Source organism: Globicephala melas, chromosome 3 (genome assembly GCF_963455315.2).
Source record: "Globicephala melas chromosome 3, mGloMel1.2, whole genome shotgun sequence".
Classification (NCBI taxonomy): Eukaryota; Metazoa; Chordata; class Mammalia; order Artiodactyla; family Delphinidae; genus Globicephala; species Globicephala melas.
The window spans coordinates 64943515-64971504 of record NC_083316.1 but is presented as its reverse complement, the minus strand read 5'-3'; the positions used below and the strand labels follow the sequence as shown (position 1 = coordinate 64971504).

Genomic DNA, 27990 nt, shown 5'->3' with positions numbered 1-27990 from the left:
ACTTGGGGGACTGCCTTGGCAGGATGTACTAAGCATTCTTAGTTTCTAGCACAATTTCTATCCATATTATTTGGTAAAATGATGTTATATTTACTAGTATGTGAGGAAAAGAAGTGGACTTTTTAAAGCTTATTGTCATGGTATTGTCACCACAGGAGTTTTAGAGCAAAGTATTAAAACATTTAACAACTGAATATTTTAGAGTGATCATTTGAGGGGACCCAGGAGTGACAGATAACCAACATTTCCAAATATGCACACAAACAGTTGCCACCTCATTCAGACTGTCACTTAAGCCTTCAGTATGTGGTGTCTATCTTCAAAATGAGGGAGCCACTCACATACAGCCCTTAGAACTTGAGCCAGGCTTGATGAACATCATTGACCTCCCTTGCTTCCCAGAGGATCTGAAGCTTTCAAACAGCAATTCTGACGATAAGGAGAGCTTTTCCTGTAGGAGGGAGAGGAGGAAATTGTGGCCCCCGATCACCCCTTCAGACCTTGCAGTCTGAGAAGTGTCAGCTTCCTCTGCAGGTCCTTACCAGTGATCTGCTTATTTGTGGTAATAAATTATTGACATGAATAGTCTAATGTACTCACAGTGTAGGAGTTTTTGTTTAAGTCTAGCTTTCTAAACCTCTTTGACTGTAGTTAAGTAGAAGTCGAACAGTGGGTCATGTTACTTGGCTGGGTTACAAGTGTAGGACATGCTGAGCATACCCAAATTTTCAAATAAGATGAGGTTAGATGCTGATAAATATATTATAATGCTTTCTTACCTCTTTAACAACCAGTGAACGTTTAAACCTGTACAATAGGGGGCAGAGTGAACCACATTTTAAATAATTCTTTTTTATGTCCATCACAGCTGAGAACAGTTGAGGGAAATGTTACTTGTTGAAACACGTTTTGTCCATTAACACCTGCTTTGGAAACAATGACATGAAATAGATTGTCTTGTCATATCTTTCTCCCCCAACAGCTTGGTGAATTTGTTTATCCAGTTTATAAGAAGATATGTTTTCTCTATATAGCTTGACAGCTTCAGGTATTCTCTTTTTGTGTGTGTTTGCAGGTAAGTTGGACCACACTGCCCCTGCTTAGGTTCCTGATAGATTCCAGGTATTTCCTTAGAATTTTAATTCCAGTATATACAATAGTTGACTTTGTTTATTCTATATTTTACACATTTTCTTATGTTTATAATTAGGTAGTTTTTTTCCCCCTGTCACCATACCCCTTTTCCTCCTGCCCATGACATAACATAGATGTGTGTGTGTATGTATGGGTGTGTGTGTGTATGTGTGTGTGTGTAATAGAAGAAAGCCATTTTGAACGATTTGATTAAGAGTCTTGATCTAGGATTATATTTTAGAGGGTCTAGGAATCTCCTGAAACTGTATGTAGAATTTTCTGATATAAATATGTACCTGTGCGTGTATGCATACACACACACACACATACCCAACACATACATTTTTCTGGAAAAGGGATCTATATATTTTTCAGATTTTTGAATGGTTCCTTCCCAAGAAACCAGCTACTGTTTAAATTTGTACATCAGTGAGCAGATTATTACATAATTTTCCAATTTAATCACAGCTGAGAACAGTCGTGAGAAGTTGCCTGTGATTTGACATCATTTATGAAATGTCCCCAGAGTGGTAAGGATATGCGGATGCATGATCCAGGCTGCAGAACCTGCAACCTGCACATTTCACATACTGCTTTGACGGCACCAGCTAATCTACTTATGGAGCAGTGGGCCATTTTAGAGAAAAGTTCCACAATGTCACTGGTAAATACAGAATCAGAAAGAGGGTGTATAAAGCCCCAACCTCAGGAATAAATGCAGAGGGCAAAAACCCAAAGATGTTTTAACACCTAAGACTGAAGTAAAACTTGACAGAATAGATCAAATAAAAAATGTGCAGTGTGTGCCTGTAAAAACAAATGACACAACGTTTGTGTTTGCTTTAAAATATTTAAGCAACTATAAAGTTTTAAAAAAGGGTTAAATGAAGCAAATATGGCAAAAATCTTGGTAACTGCTGATTCTGATTTATAGGTATGTTAAAGTTCATTGTACTATTTACTTTTCGGTATGTATGAAATTTCCCATAATAATTTTTTTAAATTACATACATGTCCTAATTGCTTAACTGCCATACTCTCTCTGGTCATAGTAGAACCAGTACAGTCAGCTCTGATAGGGGCAAAATGAAGATATGGAACAATCAAGTGGACAATAAAGAAGCTGGAAACTAACCCTAGGAGCACTGAGACATATGTAACACATCAGGAAGGAACAAAGCTGAGAATCCATGCAAATTTTAGCAAGACTAGATGAGAAAAATGATCAGTTCAATAATAAAAGCACAATAAACTAAAATCATTTTCATTGATTTTAGGAAATGGTAAAACACAGACTGCTTTGGGGAATGTAAATTCGTGTAGCCTTACTGGTAGAACAGTTTAGCGACATGAATCAAAAATCCTAAAACATTCCATATCCTTTGATCCCTTCATTCCCTTAGTAACAGTGTAACCCAGAGAAACATAATGTGAGCAACTATTTCTGCACACATATCTTACATTTGAAAGCCCTGGGGGGAGGGGGACCCTACTGAACACTCTATCCCTAGCACAGGTCCTCCTAACCATGCAGGAAATAAGTGCTAGTTGAATGCATGTTAAATAAACAGTGAAGAATTAGAAACAACCCCAAAAGCCCTAAAACTATTTGGTACATTTTGATTTAAAAGAAATACTAGTCATTTTAAGTTGTTTTTCTTCAAAGAATGTTAAATGATGGGAAAATGCTGCACATAAAATGTTAAGTGGGAAAAATCAGGGTGTAAAACCATATACAGAATGATCCTAATTAAATATGTTTAACCACAACAAGAAAATATATCGAAATTTTAACTGTAGTATCCCTGGGTTATAAACACAAGTAAGTTTTAAATTTTCTCCTTCAAATTTTTCTGCGACTTCCAAATTATCTATAAGGACGAAAATCTTTTTTTTTTAGTGAATTTTTAGTTTTGCAGTCTCTGGATAGATGTGTATACTGCATTAAAAAAGAGCCCAAGTCTTCTTTGATCACTTCCAGTCCAAGTTCCCACTCTCCACCTCTGAGGTAACCTCTCTTACAAGTTTTGTGTGTCCTTCTGACCACTTTAATGTTTTTAGATACATATACTTTATATGTACTACAGAAAATGTGTAGTATTAGTGTATTTTTTATATAGTGTTAAGTGGCATGCATAGTTAGCCTCTAGTTTTTGTTTTCTGTTTTAACATTTTATGAGAATTGCCCGTTTTTTTTTCTTTTAATTTATTTATTTCATTTTATTTATTTTTGGCTGCGTTGGGTCTTTGCTGCTGTGCGCAACACACACACACACACTTTGTTGCTGTTGTGGTGAGCGGGGGCTACTCTTCGTTGCAGTGCGCGGGTCTCTCATTGCGGTGGCTTCTCTTGTTGAGGAGCATGGGCTCTAGGTGTGCGGGCTCAGTAGTTGTGGCTTGCAGGCCCTAGAGCGCAGGCTCAGTAGTTGTGGCGCACGGGCTTAGCTGCTCCGCGGCATGTAGGATCCTCCCAGACCAGGGCTCAAACCTGTGTCCCCTGCATTGGCAGGTGGATTCTTAATCACTGCACCACCAGGGAGGCCCCGAGAATTGCCTGTTTTGATACATGGAGATGAATTCACTCCCCTTAACTACTATATGCTACTATATTTAACCATCTCCCTCTCACTACGCAGGAAAGGGCTTGGGTATTCTCTCTCTGAACCTACTGAAGGAGGGGGCTATGGAAACCTTCTCCCACTCTGCTGCTGGTGGCAGGGGAAATGAATCTTCTCAAAGGATAGAGGAGTGGGTGTCAGTTCCCAGGAGCAAAACAGGTCCAGTCCTTAGCGTCTGCAGAATGGAAACCATGAGAGGCGTCCCCTGGGCTCAGTGATCACCCACATACACAAACATTCCACAGAGATCTATTGAGTACTACCAAGTGCCAGGCACCATACTAAACCCTGAAGATCTGGCATGCATGTGTAAATACCAATGCACCAACGGCTGCAGATATACTGAACTATGACTTCCTGTTAGCCTATCAGGGCATGCTTTGTTAAATTTCTGCTTCGCTGTTATTACTAACAGTGATCTCTGGGTATTTGAAAAGCTTTAAAGTAACCCAAGAAATCACCACCTAGCCATAGGTTTTATTTATTCTCATGTAAAGTTTATATGAATGTAGGAATACATGTGAGTTTCCAGTTTGTTTTTAATAATTTACAAAATGGGACTTGGTGATCTCTAAAATCACTTTTCAGCTCTAAGTCTGTACAAGATATTTGCAATAGGACTCTTTTACCACTAGGTGTCGCTATTGACAACACAAAAGTTAGACAAAAGCAAGGGGTTTACATTACAGAACTGCTTTAAAGAACACTAAGAAATTTAAGAATAAAAATGTGAAAGCACTTTTACAGACAAGCCCTATAAAAACCCAGAAGGGGCGCTTCCAGAACCTATGTGCATATCAAAGTAGCCCAGTTCCATGGGCATGCTAATAGTTAAGTATTCCCTATACCTTCCAGAACAACCTTTAGCAACTTACTGGTCAGCAGCATAAGAAGGGAATCAAAGGTCTTAGAATTGGAAGGGAGTTTATTTGCCTATTAGTTTTCAAATCTCTGCTCCCTGGAGTTAGAGATACGTTTACATCACAACCTAGTGCACACACACACACACACACACACCATAGACACAGATTTTATATGTGTGTGTTTCTACTTCTAGTTGAAATCAAAGTTTCACAAAACAATGGTACCGTCACTATGTGCAATGCACTTTTTTCTATGTACTTGTGAACTAACAGAAAACATATATTGGTCTTTGCCCCAGTTCCTAGCACAGAGCTCCTAAATGCCTTGGAACTTCCCGGGTGATAGAAGTGGCTTTTGTTCTAATGGGTTGACTCTTGGTGGGCTCCTGAATAGCTTCAGGATGGGAGCTGGTCGCCAGGAAGACCAAGCCCTGATTAAAAGCTTGGAACTTTCAGCCCCATCCCCCATCATCCGGGAAGGGGAGAAGGGTTAGCAGTGGAGTTAATGATTGATCATGCCTATGTGATGCAGCCTCCATAAAAATTCCAAAAGTACATGGTTCAGAGAGCCTCCAGGGTGGTGAACTCGTCTACATGCCAAGAGGGTGGTGCTCCCCAACCACAGGGGGACAGAAGTTCCTGCACTTGTGACCCTTCCGGACCTCACCTGTGCAGCTCCTCCTCTGTATCCTTTATCATATCCTTTGTTATATAACAAACTGATAAGCATAAGTAAGTGTTTCCCTGAGTACTGTGAGTCATTCTAGAAAATTACTGGACCCAAGGAGGGGGGTCATTGGAACCCAGATTTATAGCTGGTCAGTTAGAAATACAGGTGACAATCTGGGACTTGCAACTGGTATCTTAAGTGGGGCAGTCTTATGGGACTGAACACTTAACCTGGAGGATCTGATGCTAACTTCAGGTAGATGGTGTGAGAACTGAACTAAATTGTAGAACACTTAGCTGGTGTTGCAGACTTGTCTGATGTGTGGAAAACCCATAACATCTAGTGTCAGATGTGCTGTATGATAGTATTGTGACAGTAAAGGAAACCCAGGGAATGCTTTTCCTAGACATATTCTATTTCATAAAAAAAATACTGGTCATAATCCAGTAAATTGATTTTACTTGATCTAATACCCTTCCTTCCATTTAATACGTTAGGAAACAGAGATTCAGAGAGGTGCAGTGACTTGCCCCAAATAACACAGTAAACCAGGACTCAGACTTTTCAGGACACTGGCAGGTTTTGCTTTGAAAGGTGCTAGGCAAAATTCAAAAACTGTCCTTGACATACTCCCAGCCCTTTCTGCACTCCTGTTTCTTCTAAAGTTTGTGGGCCAGTGCCTGCTGGTGAAAAAACCAACAAAGTGTATGTGTGATTAGTCCTTTTAAAAATACGAGTCCTTTCTGAAATACAAATATGATCACCTTAACTGTTTTACTTGAATTCCCTCAGCAGCTCTTTGTGGTTTTCAGGCCAAATACAAATCATTAGTGTGGCAATAAAGGCTCCTCCAGACCTGGCCCCAGTCCTGCTAGCCAGCCTCACTCTTTACCACTTCCCCACATGCAACTTCAAGGTCTTTCCTTCCTCCATTCTTGGCCTGGCTAAATCCTAAGTTTCTCACAACTCTACTCACATTCCTCTTCTGTGACTCTTCCCTGGTGCTTGCTTTCCACACCTCCGCTACAACACACGTCGTGCCATCAATCTTCTCCTTGTCTGTCTTCTCCACTGGACTGGGGCATTCGTATGAGCCGGGTCAGGGCTCTCGGTCTGCTGCCCCTGCCACCCAGCCTAGGGCTCAGCACACAAGAGGAACTCAGTAAGTATCTGCTGAAGTGAATCTTTGCATATTCTTACTCTCAGATTTTAATCCCCCCAAAACTCCAACTCACTGGAATATCAGCTCTCTGAATTATGTAAGAACTAGTTTTTCTTTGTTTTTTTTTTTAACATCTTTATTGGAGTATAATTGCTTTACAGTGGTGTGTTAGTTTCTGCTGTATAACAAAGTGAATCCGCTACACATATACATATACATATATCCCCATATCTCCTCCCCCTTGCGTCTCCCTCCCACCCTCCCTATCCCACCCCTCTAGGTGGTCACAAAGCACCGAGCTGATCTCCCTGTGCTATGCGGCTGCTTCCCACTAGCTGTTTTACATTTGGTAGTGTATATATGTCCATGCCACTCTCTCACTTCGTCCCAGCTTACCCTTCCCCCTCCCCATGTCCTCAAGTCCATTCTCTATGTCTGTGTCTTTATTCCTGTCCTGCCCCTAGGTTCTTCAGAACTTTTTTTTTTTAGATTCCATATATATGTGAAGAACTAGTTTTGATAATGCAGATCTCTGTTTCCTAATATCTTTAGAGTATTAAGAAAAACTATACCTATCTTGGGAGAAATGGATGCAAAAACCCACTTCTGACTTTTTTTTCCTCCTTATCTTATACATATTGGGTGGGGGGTGGTAGTTTCATTTTTTTAACCTCCAGATTGTAGGCTAGTACCTGATGATCAGCACACCCTCTGACTCTTCCATGGTTACTCAAAGAACTAGCCCACACACTCGGGTCCCCAGACTGAAAGCTTTCCCTGGATCACTTACGAGGGGCAGACAGCAACCCTTCCTGAATGCCACCTTACAACATACCCAAAAAAGTGGCTCAAGAAGTTACTTATTATCCATCAAATCAGAGTGAAAAGGAGAGAGTTAAATGCTTCTATGAATAAGTACAGGGATAACAAAGGGAGAGGTCCAACACGGGGGGCTGTGGTGGTCAGAGATGGCTTTGTAAAGAGTGGATCACATATAGCGGGTTGAGAATTGGGCAGAGAGATGGGGAGGGAAACACTTCCAGGTGAGAACCAGCATGAGGGACAGTCAGGCTGTGGGCAGAGAAGGCGCCCGACCAGGAGCCCATTCGCCTGGGGAGAAGTCAGGCCCAAACTGAGGTGGGAAGGAGCAGGCATGTGCCTCGACGGCAGCAGGGCAGATTACCCTCTCCCGCTGACTCCGTGCGGCACTGTGTTAGTTATGCAGCGCATTCAGACTCACTCACCATTTCGATCTCTGTGCCCTTGTTAGGTGAGTGGGATTGATATTAACGGACTTTTTAAAACAGAAGTGGTAACAGACTAACGGAGATTAAGAAAATTAGCTCAAGCCATGCAGCTAGTAGCAAACCAACCTCACAGTCCAGCTCCCTAGACTTCTCCCAATTTCACAGACCCAAGAGTCAGGTGGGCCTCACAAGTCACATGGCTGAGCTTCCTCATGGTGCAGATGAAGACTCTGAGGACCAAAGAGGTGAAATGGTTTTTCCAAGACCACACAAAAGTAGAGTTTAGGAGACTGACTTGTAGCAGCTTTAACCAGTCTTGTTCCTCACTGAAGGGGCTTTGCATTGTATTGGCTGGAGAGGAAACCCCGAAGAAGAAAAATCCTCATGTTGCAGAGAAAGAACTGTTACTTTGACAAAACAAAATATTTTCTAATTTTATGACAGTTGGGATAACAGTCTGTTATTTAACTGTATTCTTAAAAAAGGGAAATTTTTATCAACCAAAAATTAAAAGTTTAAGTGAAAAAAATTCTGAAAAAAATAGAGCTGCTTGAGGAGAAGCATCTGTCTGGGGAGGGTGGTCTCTACAACCTACAGGAGCTCTTCAGAACTTTGTTCTGCCACTGGTGAGTTTTTAGGTCTTCATCAATCAGGGAATTAAAAAAAATTAACTTAAAAAAAAGAAACTAGGGCTTCCCTGGTGGTGCAGTTGTTGAGAATCCACCTGCCAATGCAAGGGACATGGGTTCAAGCTCTGGTCTGGGAAGATCCCACATGCCGCAGAGCAACTAAGCCCATGCACCACAACTACTGAGCCTGCACTCTAGAGCCTGCAAGCCACAACTACTGAGCCCATGTGCTGCAACTACTGAAGCCCGCCTGCCTAGAGCCTGTGCTCCGCAACAACAGAAGCCACTGCAATGAGAAGCCCGCACACCGCAAAGAAGAGTAGCCCCCGCTCGTGGCAACTAGAGAAAGTCCACGCACAGCAACGAAGACCCAACACAGCCAAAAATAAATAAATAAAATAAATAAATTTATAAAAAAAAGAAAAGACACTACACACTGCCCCCAAACTGACAGACTACTATCATCTCAGAATCTGTTCAAAAAGGATAACTAGTACTTCCAGACGAGTACATCATCCAGATGACACATTATTACAATTTTTTTTTTACCCTAGAAATGACATGGCTTGAGAAATGACTTGCTGAGAAATCTGTGTTTACATTAGGGAGAGTCGGGGGTGGGAGGTGGAAATCCCTTGCAGAAGCTGAAAAGATGTTAACTGGTAAATACCAAAATGCCCAACAAGCATGTAAGCAGGCTCTCATCCCAGCAAGAATATGTGCAGCTCAGCGTTTTAAAATTTGCTTTTAGCTTTTCCAGCAGTTTGATTAACCCTTTCTCTACTTCTGTTCCCTTCGTGAGAGTACAGCCCTTAACCTAGAGACTCACAGGGCTGTCGCTGTCCTCTGCTATTCGCCAGCAGATAATCCCCTCATCCTAACTGCTTCTCCAAAGTAGGCCGCCTCTCCAAATGCCTCCTAGACTTCCTTGCTATACAGATTCTCGGGGCAAGGTCCGGGCAATGTTAGGAAGTAAGTCCATCTTGCAGGAGCTATGCACAGAATTGGAAAAGACCTACTGGGAGACCAAAGCAACACAAATAAATGCCACTTGAAAGGTACATCCAGACCAGAACTTCTTCAGGAGCATGTGCATCAGAATCACCCCAGAGGGGCTGTTCCAGCAGGTGGCCCCAGCGTCTGTAATTGTAAAAGATCCTCAAGTGACTCTAAAGTGCATCCCCCACTGACAGACACTAATCTAGATGCTCTAAAGAGTCAGTTACTTTTTTCTCTTAGTTTAAGACCCTAGCAAGTTAAAATGAAAAACAAAACAGGCAACCCCAAACCAAAAATTCTATGGTTCATCTTAATATCTTACTGACTATTAAACTTATTGACAGCCTAGGTGAATGACAATCAAATATAAGAAAGGTGACCATTTAATGAATATTTGCATAATACTTTACCGTATTTTCTCATACACTAAGGCTCTCATGTGCTTCACACAGCAACCCTGTGAGGTAGCTTGTTATTCTCAAATTAAAGGTGAAGAGAATGAGTCTCAGAGACATGAGGGAACGACCTGGAAGTGCCCTGATGATGTCAGTATTTCTATTACCAAGTTAGATTCCTTTTTTGCTATTTATAGTGATTTGTGTCTTTGCAGTGTGTCTTCTAAACATAGAGTACATCAGTTGCTGCAGACATTTGCTTCCAAGGGGAAAAAAATCCACGTCAAAATCTCGGTGATCTGAATCTCACACCATATTGGTCCCATTAAAACCAGGGACGGCCACGTAAACTCTCAGCGTTCTTCTAAGCTCTTTGGCTCAATAGAAGAATCTGAAGAACAAGAACAAAACAAAAGCCAAGAAAATAAAAGAAGGTTAACTGAGCAGTAAAGACTTGTTTCAAGAATATCAATTCTAAAATAAAACCACTCAGCTCTGTGGTTGGGTGAGTGTTATTATAGCAAAGCCAAAAGCTTCCTAAATGAGTGGGTGCTGATTGGTTGGAAAACTAAACAAACAAGTCAGTGCCCAGTCCGTTAAAGATGAAAGCAGACTTAATACACGGTGGTGCCAGCAGGGACGACATATCCAAGTGCAGAAGAGACACCAGGATCTTTGCAACAGTGAAACATGCAGCGCAGGCTTCTCTTTTTACCTTGTCTGTCGACGTTTCCTTCATCCTGAAAGGCTGCTCTGGCGTAACTCAGAGGCAGATTCAGCCCGACAGCTGGCCCTACCATGCTCAGCCATGACGTGATGTAGTTGACATTCCTGGGAAACAAGTGAAACACAGAAAACTGTTTCCATTGTAGTTGTTTGAGTGGTAGAAAATCAGTTACCAACAATCATAGAAATGAGGCTTTCTTCAAAGACGTGCGCTCAGCACCTGGAATCTCAGCATTTCCAAATGCCAGCCCATTGCTTAACAGGGACTCGAGGGCCAAAGAGGCTGAGGATCCATCCCTCACTAAAGCAGTTAAAGGGAAGGTCAAGGCACTGGGGCTCCTGACTTCCCTCGATGATTCCAAGTTGATGCAATTGACAACATTAGCTAAGGTAGCAGAGTGCAGTTAAGTGCATGGCTTGGAGGCAAAAGTGCCTGGGTTCAAATGCCAGTTCTACTGCTTAACTAGGTGTGTGACCTTAGCGGAGTCATTTAGCCCCTCTGTGCTTTAGCCTCCTCCTCTGCAAACTGGGCAAAATAATGGTCCTTAGCTCGGAGGGGTGTTACAGGAATCCAGTGCTTTACTATATCTGAAATACTTAGAACAGTGCCTAGCACACAGTAAAAAAAAAAAAAAAAAAAAATCAATAAATGTTAGCCATTACTATTATTACAAAGAATATTTCTTTTTTAGCTTAGCTTTTAGAATCACATAAAAAGATTTACACTTTTAAAATAAGAGTGAAAGCCAATGTAGCTTGATGGTGTTTCTTACCTATTGATTTTCTGAGAATTCTTTAACACAGGAGTCATGAATTCATTCGTCTTGCAGGGATGAAGTACAAAAAAGGGTTGTCCAAGTATCGGATGCTCCTGTAAGAATCAGAGTTGGCCCAGGATTGCCAGCTTAAGTTACCTTGAAAAAGTTAAAATCCATAATCTGGTTTACTCCTTTAAGATAAAGGTTTGTTTTAAATTTCAAGTTATAAAATTAAGATACAGATTGATTTCTATTTTGAAATATAATTCATGACCCAAACATGAGAAAAAGTTGGTGAGAAGAAACTATCGATAAAGGACAGACACTCAATACAAGCTGCAAATACATTTATCAGTTCCCTCTAACTGTTCTTTAGCTAGTGTTTCCTTTGGCCTATAATTATTCTTCAGTTTTAACTCAAGGATATCCATGAAGTCCAGGAGCCTGACCATCTGAACAATGCATTTCATTCATCTCTTTTTCAATGGTAAGGGGACCAAAATCATTCACATATTTTCTTACATAAATTTTGTCAACATGTTAATTGTTTCAGGCATAACTGCATCCAGTGCCAGTGGGCACATGTCCAGTGAGTAGACGGGATAGGTGGTGGTGTGGAAGAAGGGACCAGCTGGCACTATTTAAATTGCACTGCTTCTGTCTGTCTGTCTGTCTCTCCCTGAGTTTCTCTGTTTATCTATGTCTCTCCTTCTGTCTCCCCCAAGCCTACGGGGTTGTTTCTGTAAGTTCAAAGTCCGTAAGACGGAACTCCACTGCCTTTATGAGAGAATGACTGGATGTAAGATACAGGTCAGACTGCTGCCAAGTTAGGGATGTGAACATAATTTGGCAAGCATTGGGGAGCCCTAGAAGGTTTCTATATAGTGAGTGATCTATGCAGAAATTCTACCAATGCAAAAACAATTATTGTTGATAAATTTATCAATTGCTTACATTGTGCATTAGCCATTATGCCAGAGATTGCAAACCCAAATGCTGCTATGATCTGAATGTTTGTGTTCCCACAAATTCATACACTGAAATCCTAATGCCCAGTGTGATGGTATTAGGAGGTAGGGCCTTTGGGAAGTGCTTAGGTCATGAGGGTGGAGCCCTCATGATGAGATTAATGCCTTTATAAAAGAGGCTCCAGAGGGCTAGCTTGCCCCTTTCTGCCATGTGAGGACACAGAGACCTAAACCTGGTCTCAGACTTCCAGCCTCCAGAACCGTAAGAAATAACTTTCTGTTGTATATCAACTACCCAATCTGTGTTATTTTGCTATAGCCGCCCAAAGAGACCAAGACAACTACCTATGAAGACCAGACAGGTGACCCGAAGGGGTGAGGCCAATTAACTACACCAGCAGGTGACAAGGACTGTGGGGACCTGGAGAGCCCAGCAGAGGCTGTGCTTGCCACTCTGCTTCAGCCAGCTGTGCCATGTGGGGTGCAGGCTTGGTGTGCAAGGTCTTCCCATTTGTCAAAATAACCTAGAAATCCAGATTTTTATGCAAAACCCCCTAAATTTAAATATGGGCACATTTTTTTAAAAACATGGTGTGGGCCAAATAAAACAAGCCTGTAGGCTGGATCTCGACTAGGGGCTGCCTAGCTTCTTCTCCTGGCTTCTTCTCTTCTCAGTCAGTCCAAGGAGAAGCTGAACTCAGAGCTGTCCATGGGAAGAATTGTATCCTGCTGCCTCCACTGTCCAACCCTAAAACATTCATGGCTGTGCACAAGTGAACACACCCAACCATAAGAAATGGGAGGAATAGTTCCATTTGTATGGGTGACATTGGGCATGGAGATGCATGTGTTTGTGAGCACGCGTGTGCGCGTGTGGTGAGGGCTGAGCTATCCACTGGGAGTAGGTTGGAGTATGTCTCCCTGAGTGCCACCTCTGGATGTCTCTGCCCAGGGTCCTGATTCTCACACAGAGCTTGAGCTCCCATCTCCTGCTCTCTCCCTACCCCTCATTTCTGTCCCTAACCAGATGCTGGGGTCACAGCCCCAGATGTGTTATGCTTATCACAAGTCCTCTTGTCCAACTTGACTCTGGCTCCCCTTACCTGCCTTAAACTAATATTTTATTAATTCATCACATATCTAGTGATCATCTCTTATGTGTCTTGCAGGAATAGTTCTGGATCTAGTTACAGAGATCACTATTTCTAAGATAAACCAAGTCCCTGATCCCATGGAACTTACATTCCAGTGCAGGAGACAGCCAATAAACACATAGAACAAATAAGTAAACAGGATAATCTAGATAATAGTAAGTGCTATGAATAAAACCAAACAGGGTAATGTGATTTTGGAGGAACTCTGGTAATAATTTCGATTTGGTGAAAGGGAAGGCCTTACTGAAGAGGTGATCTTTAAAAAGAGATCAGAATGGCAAGAAAAACCCAACCGTGCAGAGAAACTTGATGGATACAGAAGACCATAAAGGGAAATGAGTATGGGAAATGTACACAGGAAATGTGAAAGAATTTTAGAATCATCCTGGACTAAAATAATTATTGCTTATAGAGCTGAGATTTAAAAGGTTAAATTTAGTCTAAATTCTTTTTGGATTACTTGTGTAGTAAACACTGGAAAGAATGAAGAGCAGGAACCAAATCTGTGAAGACATGTTACCTTCTTTAATAAAATGAAACCTAGACCTCCAAGGATGGCATTACATGGAACACTCATGAAGGGGAGAGTCAGCTCAGCCATGCCTCCACTCCTCCAGGACTCACCCTCCCCTTGGCAGCCCTTGTTTCCCATGGCCACTTTCACGCTCATGGGGAAACTCCCCCAACTTTAAACACTTGAGCCCAAGTTTCCTGTAGCTGAGGTGGAATGGACTAGTCAAACAAGACTCTTCTGAAAGCCTGGGAATACTGAAAGGGTAACAGAACACTAAGCAACAGGGCTCTAAAAGATCCAGAGTGTTACAATACTGGGGCTCCCAGGCCCATTTGAGTCATGGGGGACACTAGGAAGAGATCTTGGCTGGGCTTTCCCTTTCTGGCCTGCATGGTGGGTGGAAGCACTCACAACCACTATGCAAGAGTGTCCTCCAAGGATCTTAACCCCTAATAATTCAGTCTCCTTGAGGAGATGGTAACTCTCATAAGGAATGGCTTCATCATATAGACAAGACCTTGCCTCTTCCTTACAGGTCTGTGGCCTAACGTTTACAAGACCTCAGAAGAATAACCACATCAGAGTATAACATACATCTGAGAGTTACAGACACACTTAAAGTTCAGGGGTCCATTTTCTAAGCAGATGTCGGCCCATGTCACATTGTAGCTCTGCTTATTGGATGCTCCTTAGTAAAGACTTGGACTTCATGTCTACAAGTCATCTTTTGCTCACTCCATATAGCAAGTAGATAAGAGCAGGCTTGGGATCTGTAGTTAAGACTTAAGTTCTGCTCCACTACTCAGTAGCTGTGAGCTTTGAGGCAAACCACTTAATCATTTCATGTCTCTGTTTCCTTATCTGATAACTGGGACTAATGATAGTATCTACCTCATAGACTGACTGTGTTACTTCAATGAAAAAATGCCAGAAAACTGTTCAAAACAGTGCCTGGCATATATAATAAGCACTTAGTTGGCTATTATTATTAAACCCATTGTTATCTAAACAGACAAGGATAGTAGCACTCAGACATCCAGAATATGGTCTTATAATACCCTATAACAAAGTCCAATTTCAATATGTAAAAACAAAAAGCTCCTATAGAGTTATGCAGCACAGGAAAAATATCACTGACCAGTGTCTAAATGTTTAGGAACATTTGACAACTGGTTATAACCAAGGGCAAGAAAACTCTAAATTACTAAAAAGTCTTTGTACAATATATATGGCAATTAGAATTATCAATATATTGGTATTCAGGACAAATTAATGGAAAATAATTTAAAGAATTTAAATTAAAATACAAGTTCAGGCACTTCAAAAACCCTTCAGTAATCTACAGCATTTTAATATTCATTTTTCCTCAAACAAAATAAAAACAGTTATATTAGCATTTAAGGTTATATTCTAATAAAATGCATGGTAATGCTTATGTGAAACACTTTTTTAAATAATAGGGACTTTCATGCCTTAGAAGAGCTTTTAGATCAGCTTGGACAGTTCTTTAATACAGGTTTGGCGACATTAAAAAAAATTCTTTGTCTTTTATTATGTTAAGAACTTATATTTATATAATTAGATAGAATATATTTAAAGCAACGACTGCCTTTAAAAATCAAATGTTTAAATTGTATTTTAAACATGAAAATTATATTGTTTTGGTAAGATGCGTTGGTTTAAAAAAGCCAAGCTATGAGATGTTGATCTCCTTACAATAGGAATTATAATAAGGGACATTTGTGTAATCTCTTGAGAAAAGTTTTATAAATAAATAACAATAGGAGTAGACTTCTAGCTATAGCAGAATGATATAGAGGTCAACAAATTTCCTTGAAAAACAAGTTTAAAACTGAACAAAATTGTCCAAAAAAACCCACTTCTGGGATATGGAAATCAACCAAAGGCAAATAAAAAATTTGGTAAGTGTTTAACTCATGAAAAGCTGCTAGAACCTCAAGTCAGACACAGAGAGAGTCTTCAGCCTTCTTGCCTAGAAATACTCTCATACTCTCCCCGACCTCCACCTGGCTCCTCAACAGGGAAGTTTTATGGGAGTGGAGCTGGCCATGAGAATCAGTAGCTGTGCTGCTAGCAGGGCTGACTTGATTTCCAACAGTCAAAGAAAACTACTGCCCGGTGGCATTAGCAACAGAATCTAATAGGGAGATCTTGGAGGTGAGACAGTTGTAGAAGGGCTAGGTAAGTTCTCCAGGTATCCTGGGCTGATGGGAACTAAGCACATGTTCAGGGGAGGTACAAGAAGGCCTGATGAAAAGTAAAAGCTGATGACAACTTGAACATTAACTGAAATTTGGATGTGCTCCCAACCCACACACATCCATGAACAAATGAGGGAAGGCTTATAGGCCTGAGGTATATAAGCACAACCTCTGTCCAATCACTGGCTAACCAGCAAGGTATGCAGATAGAGCTGGTGACCCTGTGGAAGTCAGGCAAAAACATGAAAATAAGAATGAAAGACAAAATAGAGACATGAATGGCCACACTTACAGAGTAGGCAAATTCTGCAGGTAAAACCTAGGAAAGCTACTAAAACAAACAAACAAAAACAACAGCAACAATAACAAAGAGACAACCCTCAGGGGAAAATATAGGAATCCAGAATTGCTACAATATATTACCTAAATTGTCTAGTTTTCAAAGAAATTTATGAGACAGGCAAAGAAACAGAAAAGATACACACAAAGGGAAAAAAATCTATTAATAAAAACTGACTCTGAGTGGGCCTGGTTATCAGATTTACATAGAATTCAAAGCAGCTATTATAAATTTGTTTGAAGAATTAAAGAAAACTATATTTAAAGAGTTAAAAGGGGAAAATTATGATAATGACTCTGCAAATAGGTAATCTCAATCAAAGAACACAAACTATAAAAAGAACCAAATAAAAGTTTGGAGTTGGAAAGTACAATACAGATATAAAAAATTCACTAGATGGATTCAGCAGTAGATATGAGATGGCAATAAAAAGAATTAATGATTTTGAAGATATGTTAATAGAAATTATTCAATCTGAAGGGAAAAATAAAAATGAAGAAAAAAGAACAAAGCCTCAGAGACCTGTGGGACAATACCAAGCATACCAGCATACCTGTAGTAGGAGTCTGAGAAGGAAAGGAGAGAGAAAAGGGCAGGCAAAATGTTTGAAGAAATACTGGCTGAAAAGTTCTAAACTTTGATGAAAAACATTTAAGCTACAGATACAAGCAGCTCAACAAACCCTAAGTAGAAACACAAAAATCCACACCTAGCCACATCATAGTCAAATGGCCGAAAGCCAAAGACAGGAGAAAATCTTAAAAGTAGCAAAGAGAGCAAGAACTCATCACATAAAGAGGAATAAGAATACAATAATGGCTGGCTTCTCATAGCAGCAGAAAGACATATTCAAGTCCTGGGGAAAAAAAACCCTAGAACTGTCAATCAAGAATTCTATATACAGCAAAACTGTCCTTCAAAAATGAAGGTAATGTAAATACATTCTCAAGGAACAGACTGAGAGAATTCCTTGCTAGTTGACTTGCCTATAAGATATACTAAAGGAAGTCCTTCAGGCAATAATACCAGAGGGTATTAGTGAGATACCAGAGGGTAACTCAAATCCAAAGGAAAAAATAAAAAGCATCATAAATGGTAAACATAAAAAACGAGCTAAGTATATTTTCTTCTCTTAATTACTTTGACATAGGATTATATAAGCAAAAATTATAATACTGTAGTGTTGGGTTTATAACATACATAAATGTAATATACATGACAATAATAGCACAAAGGAAGGGAGGAGATAAAACTATATGGAACAAAGTTACTGTATTTTAGCCAAATTAAGTCAGTACTAACTTGTGCTCCTGCCATTAGAATGTTAGTAAAGGTATTGTTTTTGAGAGCATTTAGAACTCAAAAGGTCCTTCTTGTTGTTAAATAAATCCTTTAAGTATGTTATTAATCAAAGTTAGCCTTGTGACTTGAGCCAATACTATTTTTTTCAGTCACATTCAATGAGCTTATCCTGTAAGCCAAGCAATTTGTATTCAGACAAAGTAAGGTAGAGAATTTACAAATAATTTGAGGCATTTGATCAGTGTAGACAATCTGGATAATATTCTTCAAAAGCCTTTTTTCTGCAATGGAGATTTTTTAAGGTTTACACTATCAGGAAGGATTATCTGTATTTTCTACTTTCTCCTTCAGACAGCCAGAATCAGAGATAAAAGCATCTTTACTTGGTTTAGGAATTATGTGCTGGAGTTAAAAAAATCTAAAATCCTACACCTTATTTGTTTAACATACCATTTTCAGAAATGGAAGAACATCAAAACTGTCAGGATCGCTTTAGTGACATTTCTTAGATCAATTCAGAAGGTAAATTTGTGTGAAAGTGCTACCATCTGCTGTCAGTACTAATGAACTGATGCAAATCTGCGCTGGGAAAAATGTCAGTGTGTAAATGCAGGCAGCCAATGAACTGTGTTAGGCTTACAACTCAATAAACACTTCTACTGGAACAAAGTTCTGCTAAATGGTTTTCCGTGAAAGTAGAAATGATGGGTCAGATTTCTATCTCTGTAACTCCAGAGGAGTTATAGTGGCACATTCTCTTATGAAATTTAATTTAGCACAATCTCTTATGAAATTTAATTTAGCAATGGTTAAATGTCTCATAAAATAAGTCTGACATGAATACTGTGAATTGGTTTCAGAACTATTAGATATGACTATCATAAGGAAATGATAATACTGCACCTTCATTCTTATATCTCATAAATATGATGAGTTACTTGGTTCATTTCTTAATTTTCTTGGCTCTCCAGGACGGCACAAATATAATTTCACGTGCTAAGCTTTCATCCAGTTTCACATTCCAGACTGATCAAATTTGCCTTCCACTCGGGGCACATGCCTTAGAAATGGAGAAGGGTATCTCCCTCATCCTGCCTCCTCAGGCTAGGAAAGGAAAATGGCCACTGAGCACCTACAGTATCAGGCACTGTACTAAGAGCTTTGCAGGGGTCCCCTTTCCCAATAACTCTGAGATAGGCTTTATTACTGCCACTTTGGAGAACAAGTTCCAAGAGATTATGCCTTACAGTCATCCAAGTGAGCATCCAAAGTGCATGCTCATACACCGTACCTCCTCATTCCATTGACCAGAGCTGGTGTCAAGGATCATCCCTGGTTTTAATCCTCTCCAGTCCACTTCTTTAAAAATATATATTTTCAAATTTCAAATTAATGTATTTTCATAAAAATTATAAGCAATACATGGAGAGTTCAGAAAATACAGAAAAGAACAATGAATAAAAACAGAATTATCTAAAACTGCCCAACTCAGATTTATTCCATTTGGTGAATTCCCTTTCAGATCTTTTATACACGTTTATAGTTTTCTGTTGCTTTTTATTGACTGATCAGATATTTATCGAGTGCCTACTATGTGCCAGTCCCATCATATGTGTCTTTTGTCAATCAGTCCTTTGTCTTCTGTTTTACTAATTTCTGCACTTATTTTTATTATTTCCTTTCATATAATTTGTTTGGTTTTCTTATTCATTTATATCAGTTCTTTAGTATCTTTTGAGGATATTGATTCTTTTCATTTATTCAACCACCATTGTGAGCCATGCACTGGGTCAAATGTTAGTAATACAATGGTACATAAACAGATTACCCTTGCTCTCATAAAAGTTGCTGAAACAGTCAAAACATTGTTTATTTCCAGATTGTCATTAAATTATTTTCATGATGATTTAGATATGAAATGTATTATTAAATAATTAAATCAATAATTTTTCTCCTTTGTTATTTCTTTTATCATTTTTATGTTTAAAAAATCCTCTTCATAAGTCAGAAAGAGAAAAACAAATATCATATATTAACACATATATGTGGAATCTAGAAAAATGGTACAGATGAACCTATTTGCAGGGCAGGAATAGAAACTCAGACAGACATAGAGAACTGATGTGTGGATACAGGGTTGGAAGGGGAGGGTGGGATGAATTGGGAGATTAGGTTTGACATAAATATACTACCATGTATAAAATAGATAGGTAGTGGGAACCTGCTGTAGAGCACAGGGAGCTCAGCTAGGTGCTCTCTGATGACCTAGATGGGTGGGATGGGGGGGGAGGTCCAAGAAGGAGGGGATAAATGTATACATAGAGCTGATTCACTTCACTGTACAGCAGAAACCAACACAACATTGTAAAAGCAACTATACTCCAATAAAAAAAATAATCCTCTTCAGAATCAGAAAACCAGATATTTACCTATATTTATGTACAGTTTATCATGACACTTCTTGCTGTTCCCCGAACACAATGCTTTTTCTTACCTCCAGACTTTTGAACATGCAGTTCTCTCTGCCGGGAACACCCTCCCCAACCCCCCTCACCTACTAATGTCCTTTTCTTCCCTACAGATCTCAGCTTTCTTTTACCGCAACCCTGTATCAGGTTCCCTCCCTCTGTGTTCCCACTGCACCCATGCTTAAGCCTACTGCTTAATTCCTCACTGTTCTGTATAGGACATTGACTGTTTACAGGAGTCCTCCTCTACTATAATTTCTTGAGGGCAGAAGAAATATTCTGATTACTATTTTAATCTCAGCATCCAGGACAGTGCGTTTCATCTAGTAGGCACTCAACAATAATTTGTGGAATTACTGCATAGAAAAAGACATCCTACTATGCCAAAGTAAATTATTACTGGCACACGCAGCCTGTTCCATAAAGGGGAATATTTGTGCAGGAATCACCAATGGCCTCCACGAAAGAGACCAAACCATTCTCTCTCCTTGGCACAAAACCAGGGGCAGCACCTCCTGTACATTTATAAGAGTCCCCAGATAAGAAATTCAATATCTGTTTTCTGAAATATTTCCTCCAAAGTGTACCTAAGAACAAAGGAGAGTTTGAGGGTATGGTTAGGAATAACTCTCTATGTAAAAAACTTATGTCTACTATACAATATATTCTAAAATCTACTGGTTTCTACATAAAAATAATATCTTTCATTATCATTTTAAAAAACTGATGCAAGATGCATATTTTAGTTCTGTGAATTAGCCTTCCCTCTGCCATGCCACCCTATTCCCCTAAGGTTTGTTACTCAGACTTAGAAGCAGATCAAATACTACTAAAATATGTAATAAACTCATGCCTTTCTACTTAACTCACTCCTTCATTACTTCATGCAATTTTTGCTCATGCATTCAATAAACAGCACTGAATACCTAATGTGGGTAAGACTCTATGCTAAACATTCGTCCATCTAGCCATCCACCTCCCCACTCATTTATTCAATGAATATTTATGGAGCCTGTTCTATGTACCAGGCACTGTTCTAGGCACTGGAAATATAAGTACACTCAAGACAGAAGCAAAATCTGCTTTCTCAGAGGTTACTTTTAGTTTGAAGTACTAGAAAGATATAAAACAACATCCTATTATCTCAACTCCTAAGGTTTACAGTCAGTTACATGCCCAGGACTGAAAGTCCCAGATCGCACCTCAAGGGCAGAGAGTTCCAAAGGTAAAGTAAGTTTGTCACTACTCACTTCCCTTCCCTTAGGATTTCTAAACAGAATGGAAAAGCAGATCCCCAGGGAGAATAGCAGTGTCACCTGGTCTAATGATGGGAGATGAATAATAGGACTTGTGACCAGTAACAAGAAAAGCTGGCAAGAGAGACGCCCTCGGTGGGAGGGATTTTTTTTTTTTCATCATTTGGAAAGAAGGCATGGGGAGGCTTCACACTCCACAGAAAACTGTGTAGGTGATCACAGTGGCACTAGCATAGAATGAGATGCTCCCCACTGTAGGATGGAGGGTTTCCTAAGGAAGACATATAAGTACCTGAGGCCATAGAGGAGCTCACCAGTAAACTAAAGGAAAACCACGATGCACAGGTGGCCAAGCCTGAGACCCCACACGTGGAAAGAAGGCTTGTTCCCTGGAATGATACTCATGGTATCCAGGTATCATGATATCCTGATGCCTGGAACTCAACTACTATTTTCACCCAGCAGAGCTAATGCTTATTGTAGTTGTGCGATTCCTATAGTTCTATGTTGAGTGCTCTGCAATGGGAAACACCAAACTGAACACAGGGTGTATAAATCTCCATGAGCTGAGAGCGACCTTGAGTCAAAAGAAATACGTCATCTCCTCTCCTCATTTCTCCCCATGCTCCTGTTAGGACAGCTGCAATGCAAGGATTACAGAAATCACTATAATACACAACATTTAAAAGACACAAACCCAGGAATATAGGAACTCAGAGAAAGAAAAGGTCAGTTTTGTCTGGGAGGAGGAGCGAGTAGCAAAGATTTCCTGAAGATGTGGTATTTAACCTGGTCCAAACCCTAAAGGATGGGCAGGGCTTGGAGCAGGGGAAGAGTATGGCAGTAGAATTGAAGACAGAAAGAGGCTTCTCTAAGTTTAATGGGAAGGGAGTTAAGTGAGAGGCACAGAGACTTCCATCTTTTGAGTAAGACTAACAAGTTTGGTAAACTGAAGAAGAAAAAAAAATGCCTTTTTGTTTGTTTGTTTGTTTTGTTTTTTTGGTATGTTGTTAAATGATTGAGGTAATCCCTGTAAGTTCCAAAGTATTTGCTGGAAATAATCAACACCTACACAAGACAAAGAAGGTTTGAAGTTCGAGCAATCCTCTCTTATAGTTTTGAAAAAAAGGGAAAAAGGGGATAAAGAAGATATACCCTGGTACACATTTTTACCCCTAATAAGTGCATGAGGATATAGTTAGAAAGACAGTGAGAAAATATTTAAGAAAAAAAATATGTGGAAAGAAATGAAAGTCATGCCGAAGTACCCAAGAAAGGTCCCCACAAGCTATGCTTTGCTCTAGCTGTACCTGTTGACATTTTGTGGCCAGTTAATTGGGAATAAAATTCTAGTGGTGTTTGGAAAGGTGGATTTAAAAAAAAATAGTTCCTCAAATTCATATGTTGCACAGAAGCCACTAGGCTTCCTAGAAGTTTTTTTTTTTTTTCTTTTTTTTGCGGTATGCGGGCCTCTCACTGTTGTGGCCTCTCCCATTGCGGAGCACAGGCTCTGGACGCGCAGGCTCAGCGGCCATGGCTCACGGGCCCAGCCGCTCCACGGCATAGTGGGATCTTCCCGGACCGGGGCACGAACCCGTGTCCCCTGCATCGGCAGGCGGACTCTCAACCACTGTGCCACCAAGGAAGCCCGGCTTCCTAGAATTTTTATTAAAAATTACAGACACCAGAGCAACAGTCCTTAGATACGACCTCTTCTGCTAACAAAAACTTTCTTTTCATGGCTCCAGAGGAAGTCCAGAAACTAATTCTCCCACCCCTGCATAAATCTACAAAGGGCTCCCTCCTTGGGCTGCTGACAGTCCCAACTGCGACTCCTGGATTAGAGAGCAGAGTTTTAATATATTTATAGAGTCTATACATGGGTTGTTGCTTTAAGCAACACCATTAATATGCCAGAACTCTGCATTCTCAAACTTATTCACTTATCAATTTGTTGTACATAATTTAATCTTTCTGTATTTTGATATGCAAAATGGAAATAGCACTGCTGATACTTCACAGGGTGAAAGGAGATAACCAACAAGATGATTATAAAGCTTGCTGGGGGAAAAAAGAGCTTATGTAAATGTCTATTAATTAAACAGGAATGGCTGCACAACTAGGTCAGGCATGATGATAAGACAGAACAACCAACCCCAGCCATCAGCATCAAAAGGAAGAAATGAGCATTTAATGCTAATAGCACTTGTTGGTTGCATTTTATAAAGAATATTAAATTGTAATATTCTGTAACATAACATGGAATAGCATATTTCAGACCATACTCAAATAATTCTTTGATAGAACATAAACTTATTAGAGACAACAGCCAAAAACAAAAACAAAAACACAAGCCAATTACTAATGAAGAACTTGCAAAAAGCTAATCAAAGCTCTCATCCAGAGAAAATGAGAAAATCTGAGCTCAGAATGATTTTGTATATTGATGAGATTTTATACAGCACCACAGAAAGAAAAATAAAGCAGCTTTAAATGAAGACAAAAAGGACTTTAAGTCTCTGTTAAAAAGCCTTGTTATGGTCCATATCAATGTTTTTATTAAAATGTTCTGTTCGGGTGGAAACATCCATTTTTAAAAAGTACCTGATGGGTGGTGTTGGCAGTAGAGGACACACTCGGTTTCCTGTCTCTCTGGTCAAATCCCTGAGTTGTGGGAGGGTCACACAGAAGAGCCTTCATTCAGCCTCCACCCTTTTTGTACAAATCTGCTCAGAGAGGTGGCTTATCCACCTCTCTGGCACTCAGAAATTATGGAGTCAAGACTCATGTCCAGATTCAAGAATAGAACTTAGTCTTTCTCTACCAACACCAAGCCTACTGAGACTAAATGCGGCACTTGAGCATGAAACAACTTGCAGGCATTACATTTATTCTATTTTTGTCTTAAAGGAAAACAATAGGGAGCTTGTGCTTTCCAAGCATTAATTCTTCTTTTTTTTTTTCCCTTCCACTACGTTACATAACGGTGACAATTTTTGGCTAAGTTTATTTCTGGGATACTCACTAAAACAGTGACACCACTTTAGATTATGTTGGGGTATAATAAAGTGGTGAATCAGCAATTAGAAAAGTCAAGGATTTTCAAGAACAAACTCACAAAACAGCCTAATTTATTGGTAACCAGATATTAATGTCTAGCAACTATCACATAGGAAGATGTTTTATGAGCAACACAAAATAAAATAGCAGTCTGTTAGTATAATTACTCTTTAGGATGATGCCAAATAGAATTTTAAAGTAACAGAACAACATACAGATTAATCTTTAAGATGATTTTTTAAAATACCACAATGCTTCTCTTTATGTAAATATAATCAACATAAGTTTCTAACAAAACACCCCAGTTTACAGCTAACAGGTATTTCCTTCCTGACTCTTACCCAGTTTTGATAATGAAAATATTCTTTTTATACCCAGAAGCAGATTCCTAGTGATTTCTTTAAGTTAAAATCAGTTTTTCTCTTTAGAAGTGCTCTAGAAAGAGAGTCTATGAAGAAAATTCCTAAGGATGTGATAAACCCATTATAAAATCTGTTACTCATCTAATAATGAAAAATGTTAGGTAAAGATTGGACCAGTAAAAATTTAGCTACAATGAGATACTCCCCCAGTTTTTAGACTATTAGTCATTTGAAACCAGGAAACAAAAAAAATGCTACTAATAGGCTACAGTATTAAGAAATCATATTCTTCTATATAAAATATAATCATGGATTTTCTTTCAGGCAATAATTATATCCTGGTATTTTGCAAACAAGTGTTAGAAAGAGGAATAAGCTGATACATATGGGCAAGAATGGCAGTTTCTTATATTTAAAGATATTTTCTTAAAATATAAGCAACTTAATAATGTCAGGAGTAAAAAAATGTACACTCTAATCCTATTTCCTGACCAAACATTTCTCCATAGTAACTTCTGTCAGAATCCTAAAAACTGATTTTTATACTTTGGATCAAGTTCTGTATTTTCTAGACACTAAAGTCTAGGACACAAGAAAGAGTCTAAAGTCGAAAAAGAAAATCAGTAGCAGCAAATACAGAGGGTTTCCACATGAACTCAGGAGTGAACCCTGATTTAAAGGCTGAGCTCTGAGCTCACCATTATTTTTTTTTAAATTTTTTAATTTAATTTAATTTAATTTTTATACAGCAGTTTCTTATTAGTCATCAGTTTTATACACGTCAGTGTATACATGTCAATCCCAATCTCCCAACTCATCACACCCCACCCCCACCACCACCACTTTCCCTCCTTGGTGTCCATACGTTTCTTCTCTACATCTGTGTCTCTATTTCTGCCCTGCAAACCGGTTCGTCTGTACCATTTTTCTAGGTTCCACATATATGCATTAATATATGATATTTGTTTTTCTCTTTCTGACATACTGCACTCTGTATGACAGTCTCTAGATTCATCCACTTCTCAACAAATGACCCAATTTCGTTCCTTTCTATGGCTGAGTAATATTCCATTGTATATATGTACCACTTCTTCTTTATCCATTTGTCTGTCGATGGGCATTTAGGTTGCATCCATGACCTGGCTATTGTAAACAGTGCTGCAATGAACATTGGGGTGAATGTGTCTTTTTGAATCATGGTTTTCTCGGAGTATATTCCCAGGAGTGGAATTGCTGGATCATATGGTGATTCTGTTTTTAGTTTTCTAAGGAGCCTCCATACTATTCTCCACAGTGGCTGTATCAATTTACATTCCCACCAACAGTGCAAGAGGGTTCCCTTTTCTCCACACCTTCTCCAGCATTTGCTGTTTGTAGATTTTCTGATGATGCCCATTCTAACTGGTGTGAGGTGATACCTCATTGTAGTTTTGATTTGCATTTCTCTAATAATTAGTGAGGTTGAGCAGCTTTTCATGTGCTTCTTGGCCATCTGTATGTCTTCTTTGGAGAAATGTCTATTTAGGTCTTCTGCCCATTTTTGGATTGGGTTGTTTGTTTTTTTAATACTGAGCTGCATGGGCTGTTTATATATTTTGGAGATTAATCCTTGGTCTGTTGATTCATTTGCAAATATTTTCTCCCATTCTGAAGGTTGTCTTTTCGTCTTGTTTGTAGTTTCCTTTGCTGTGCAAAAGCTTTTAAGTTTCATTAGGTCCCATTTGTTTATTTTTGGTTTTATTTCCATTATTCTACTAGGTGGATCAAAAAAGATCTTGCTGTGATTTATGTCAAAGAGTGTTCTTCCTATATTTTCCGCTAAGAGTTTTATAGTGTCCAGTCTTACATTTAGGTCTCTAATCCATTTTGAGTTTATTTTTGTGTATGGTGTTAGGGAGTGTTCTAATTTCATTCTTTTACATGTAGCTGTCCAGTATTCCCAGCATTTCTGTTTTCATTTCTAATTTTATTGAGAGACTGTCTTTTCTCCATTGTATATCCTTGCCTCCTTTGTCATAGATTAGTTGACCATAGGTGCGTGGGTTTATCTCTGGGCTTTCTATCCTGTTCCATTGATCTATATTTCTGTTTTTGTGCCAGTACCATACTGTCTTGATTACTGTAGCTTTGTTGTATAGTCTGAAGTCAGGGAGTCTGATTCCTCCAGCTCTGTTTTTTTCCCTCAAGACTGCTTTGGTTATTCAGGGACTTTTGTGTCTCCATACAAATTTTTAGATATTTTTGTTCTAGTTCTGTAAAGAATGCCATTGGTAATTTGACAGAGATTGCATTGAACCTGTAGATTCTTTGGGTAGTATAGTCATTTTCATAATATTGATTCTTCCAATCCCAGAACATGGTATATCTTTCCATCTGTGGTATCATTTTTAATTTCTTTCATCAGTGTCTTATAGTTTTCTGCATACAGGTCTTTTGTCTCCCTAGGTAGGTTTATTTCTAGGTATTTTATTCTTTTTGTTGCAGTGGTAAATGGGAGTGTTTCCTTAATTTCTCTTTTAGATTTTTCATCATTAGTGTATAGGAATGCAAGAGATTTTCTGTGCATTAATTTTGTATCCTGCAACCTTACCAAATTCATTGGTTAGCTCTAGTAGTTTTCTGGTGGCATCTTTAGGATTCTCTCTGTATAGTATCGTGTCATCTACAAACAGTGACAATTTTACTTCTTCTTTTCCGATTTGTATTCCTTTTATTTCTTTTTCTTCTATGATTGCCATGGCTAGGACTTCCAAAATTATGTAGAATAATAGTGGCAAGAGTGGACATCTTTGTCTTGTTCCTGATCTTAGAGGAAATGATTTCAGTTTTTCTCCATTGAGAATGATGTTTGCTGTGGGTTTTTCGTGTATGGCCTTTATTATGTTGAGGTAGGTTCCCTCTATGCCCACGTTCCGGAGAGTTTTTATCATAAATGGGTGTTGAATTTTGTCAGAAGCTTTTTCTGCCTCTATTGAGATGATCATATGGTTTTTATTCTTCAGTTTGTTAATATGGTGTAACACACTGATTGATTTGCATATATTGAAGAATCCTTGCATTCCTGAGATAAACCCCACTTGATCACGGTGTATGATCCTTTTAATGTGCTGTTGGATTCTGTTTGCTAGTATTTTGTTGAGGAT

General features: G+C 39.2%; 1 protein-coding gene across 4 annotated transcripts in view; it reads right to left on the bottom strand.

Moving 5' to 3' along the window:
* Window positions 1-6920: 6920 nt before the first annotated feature.
* ATG10 (autophagy related 10) overlaps window positions 6921-27990 on the bottom strand; it is a 224620-nt gene continuing 203550 nt past the window's right edge. For all 4 annotated transcript variants that reach the window (XM_030846998.2, XM_060295973.1, XM_030847007.2 and 1 more), the window contains exons 6-8: window positions 11217-11314; window positions 10433-10548; window positions 6921-10108 (exon numbers count right to left, since the gene is read on the bottom strand). In XM_030846998.2, coding sequence (XP_030702858.2) covers window positions 10071-10108; window positions 10433-10548; window positions 11217-11314 — 252 coding nt within the window. In that variant the 3' untranslated portion in view covers window positions 6921-10070. The remainder of the gene's footprint in view (window positions 10109-10432; window positions 10549-11216; window positions 11315-27990) is intronic.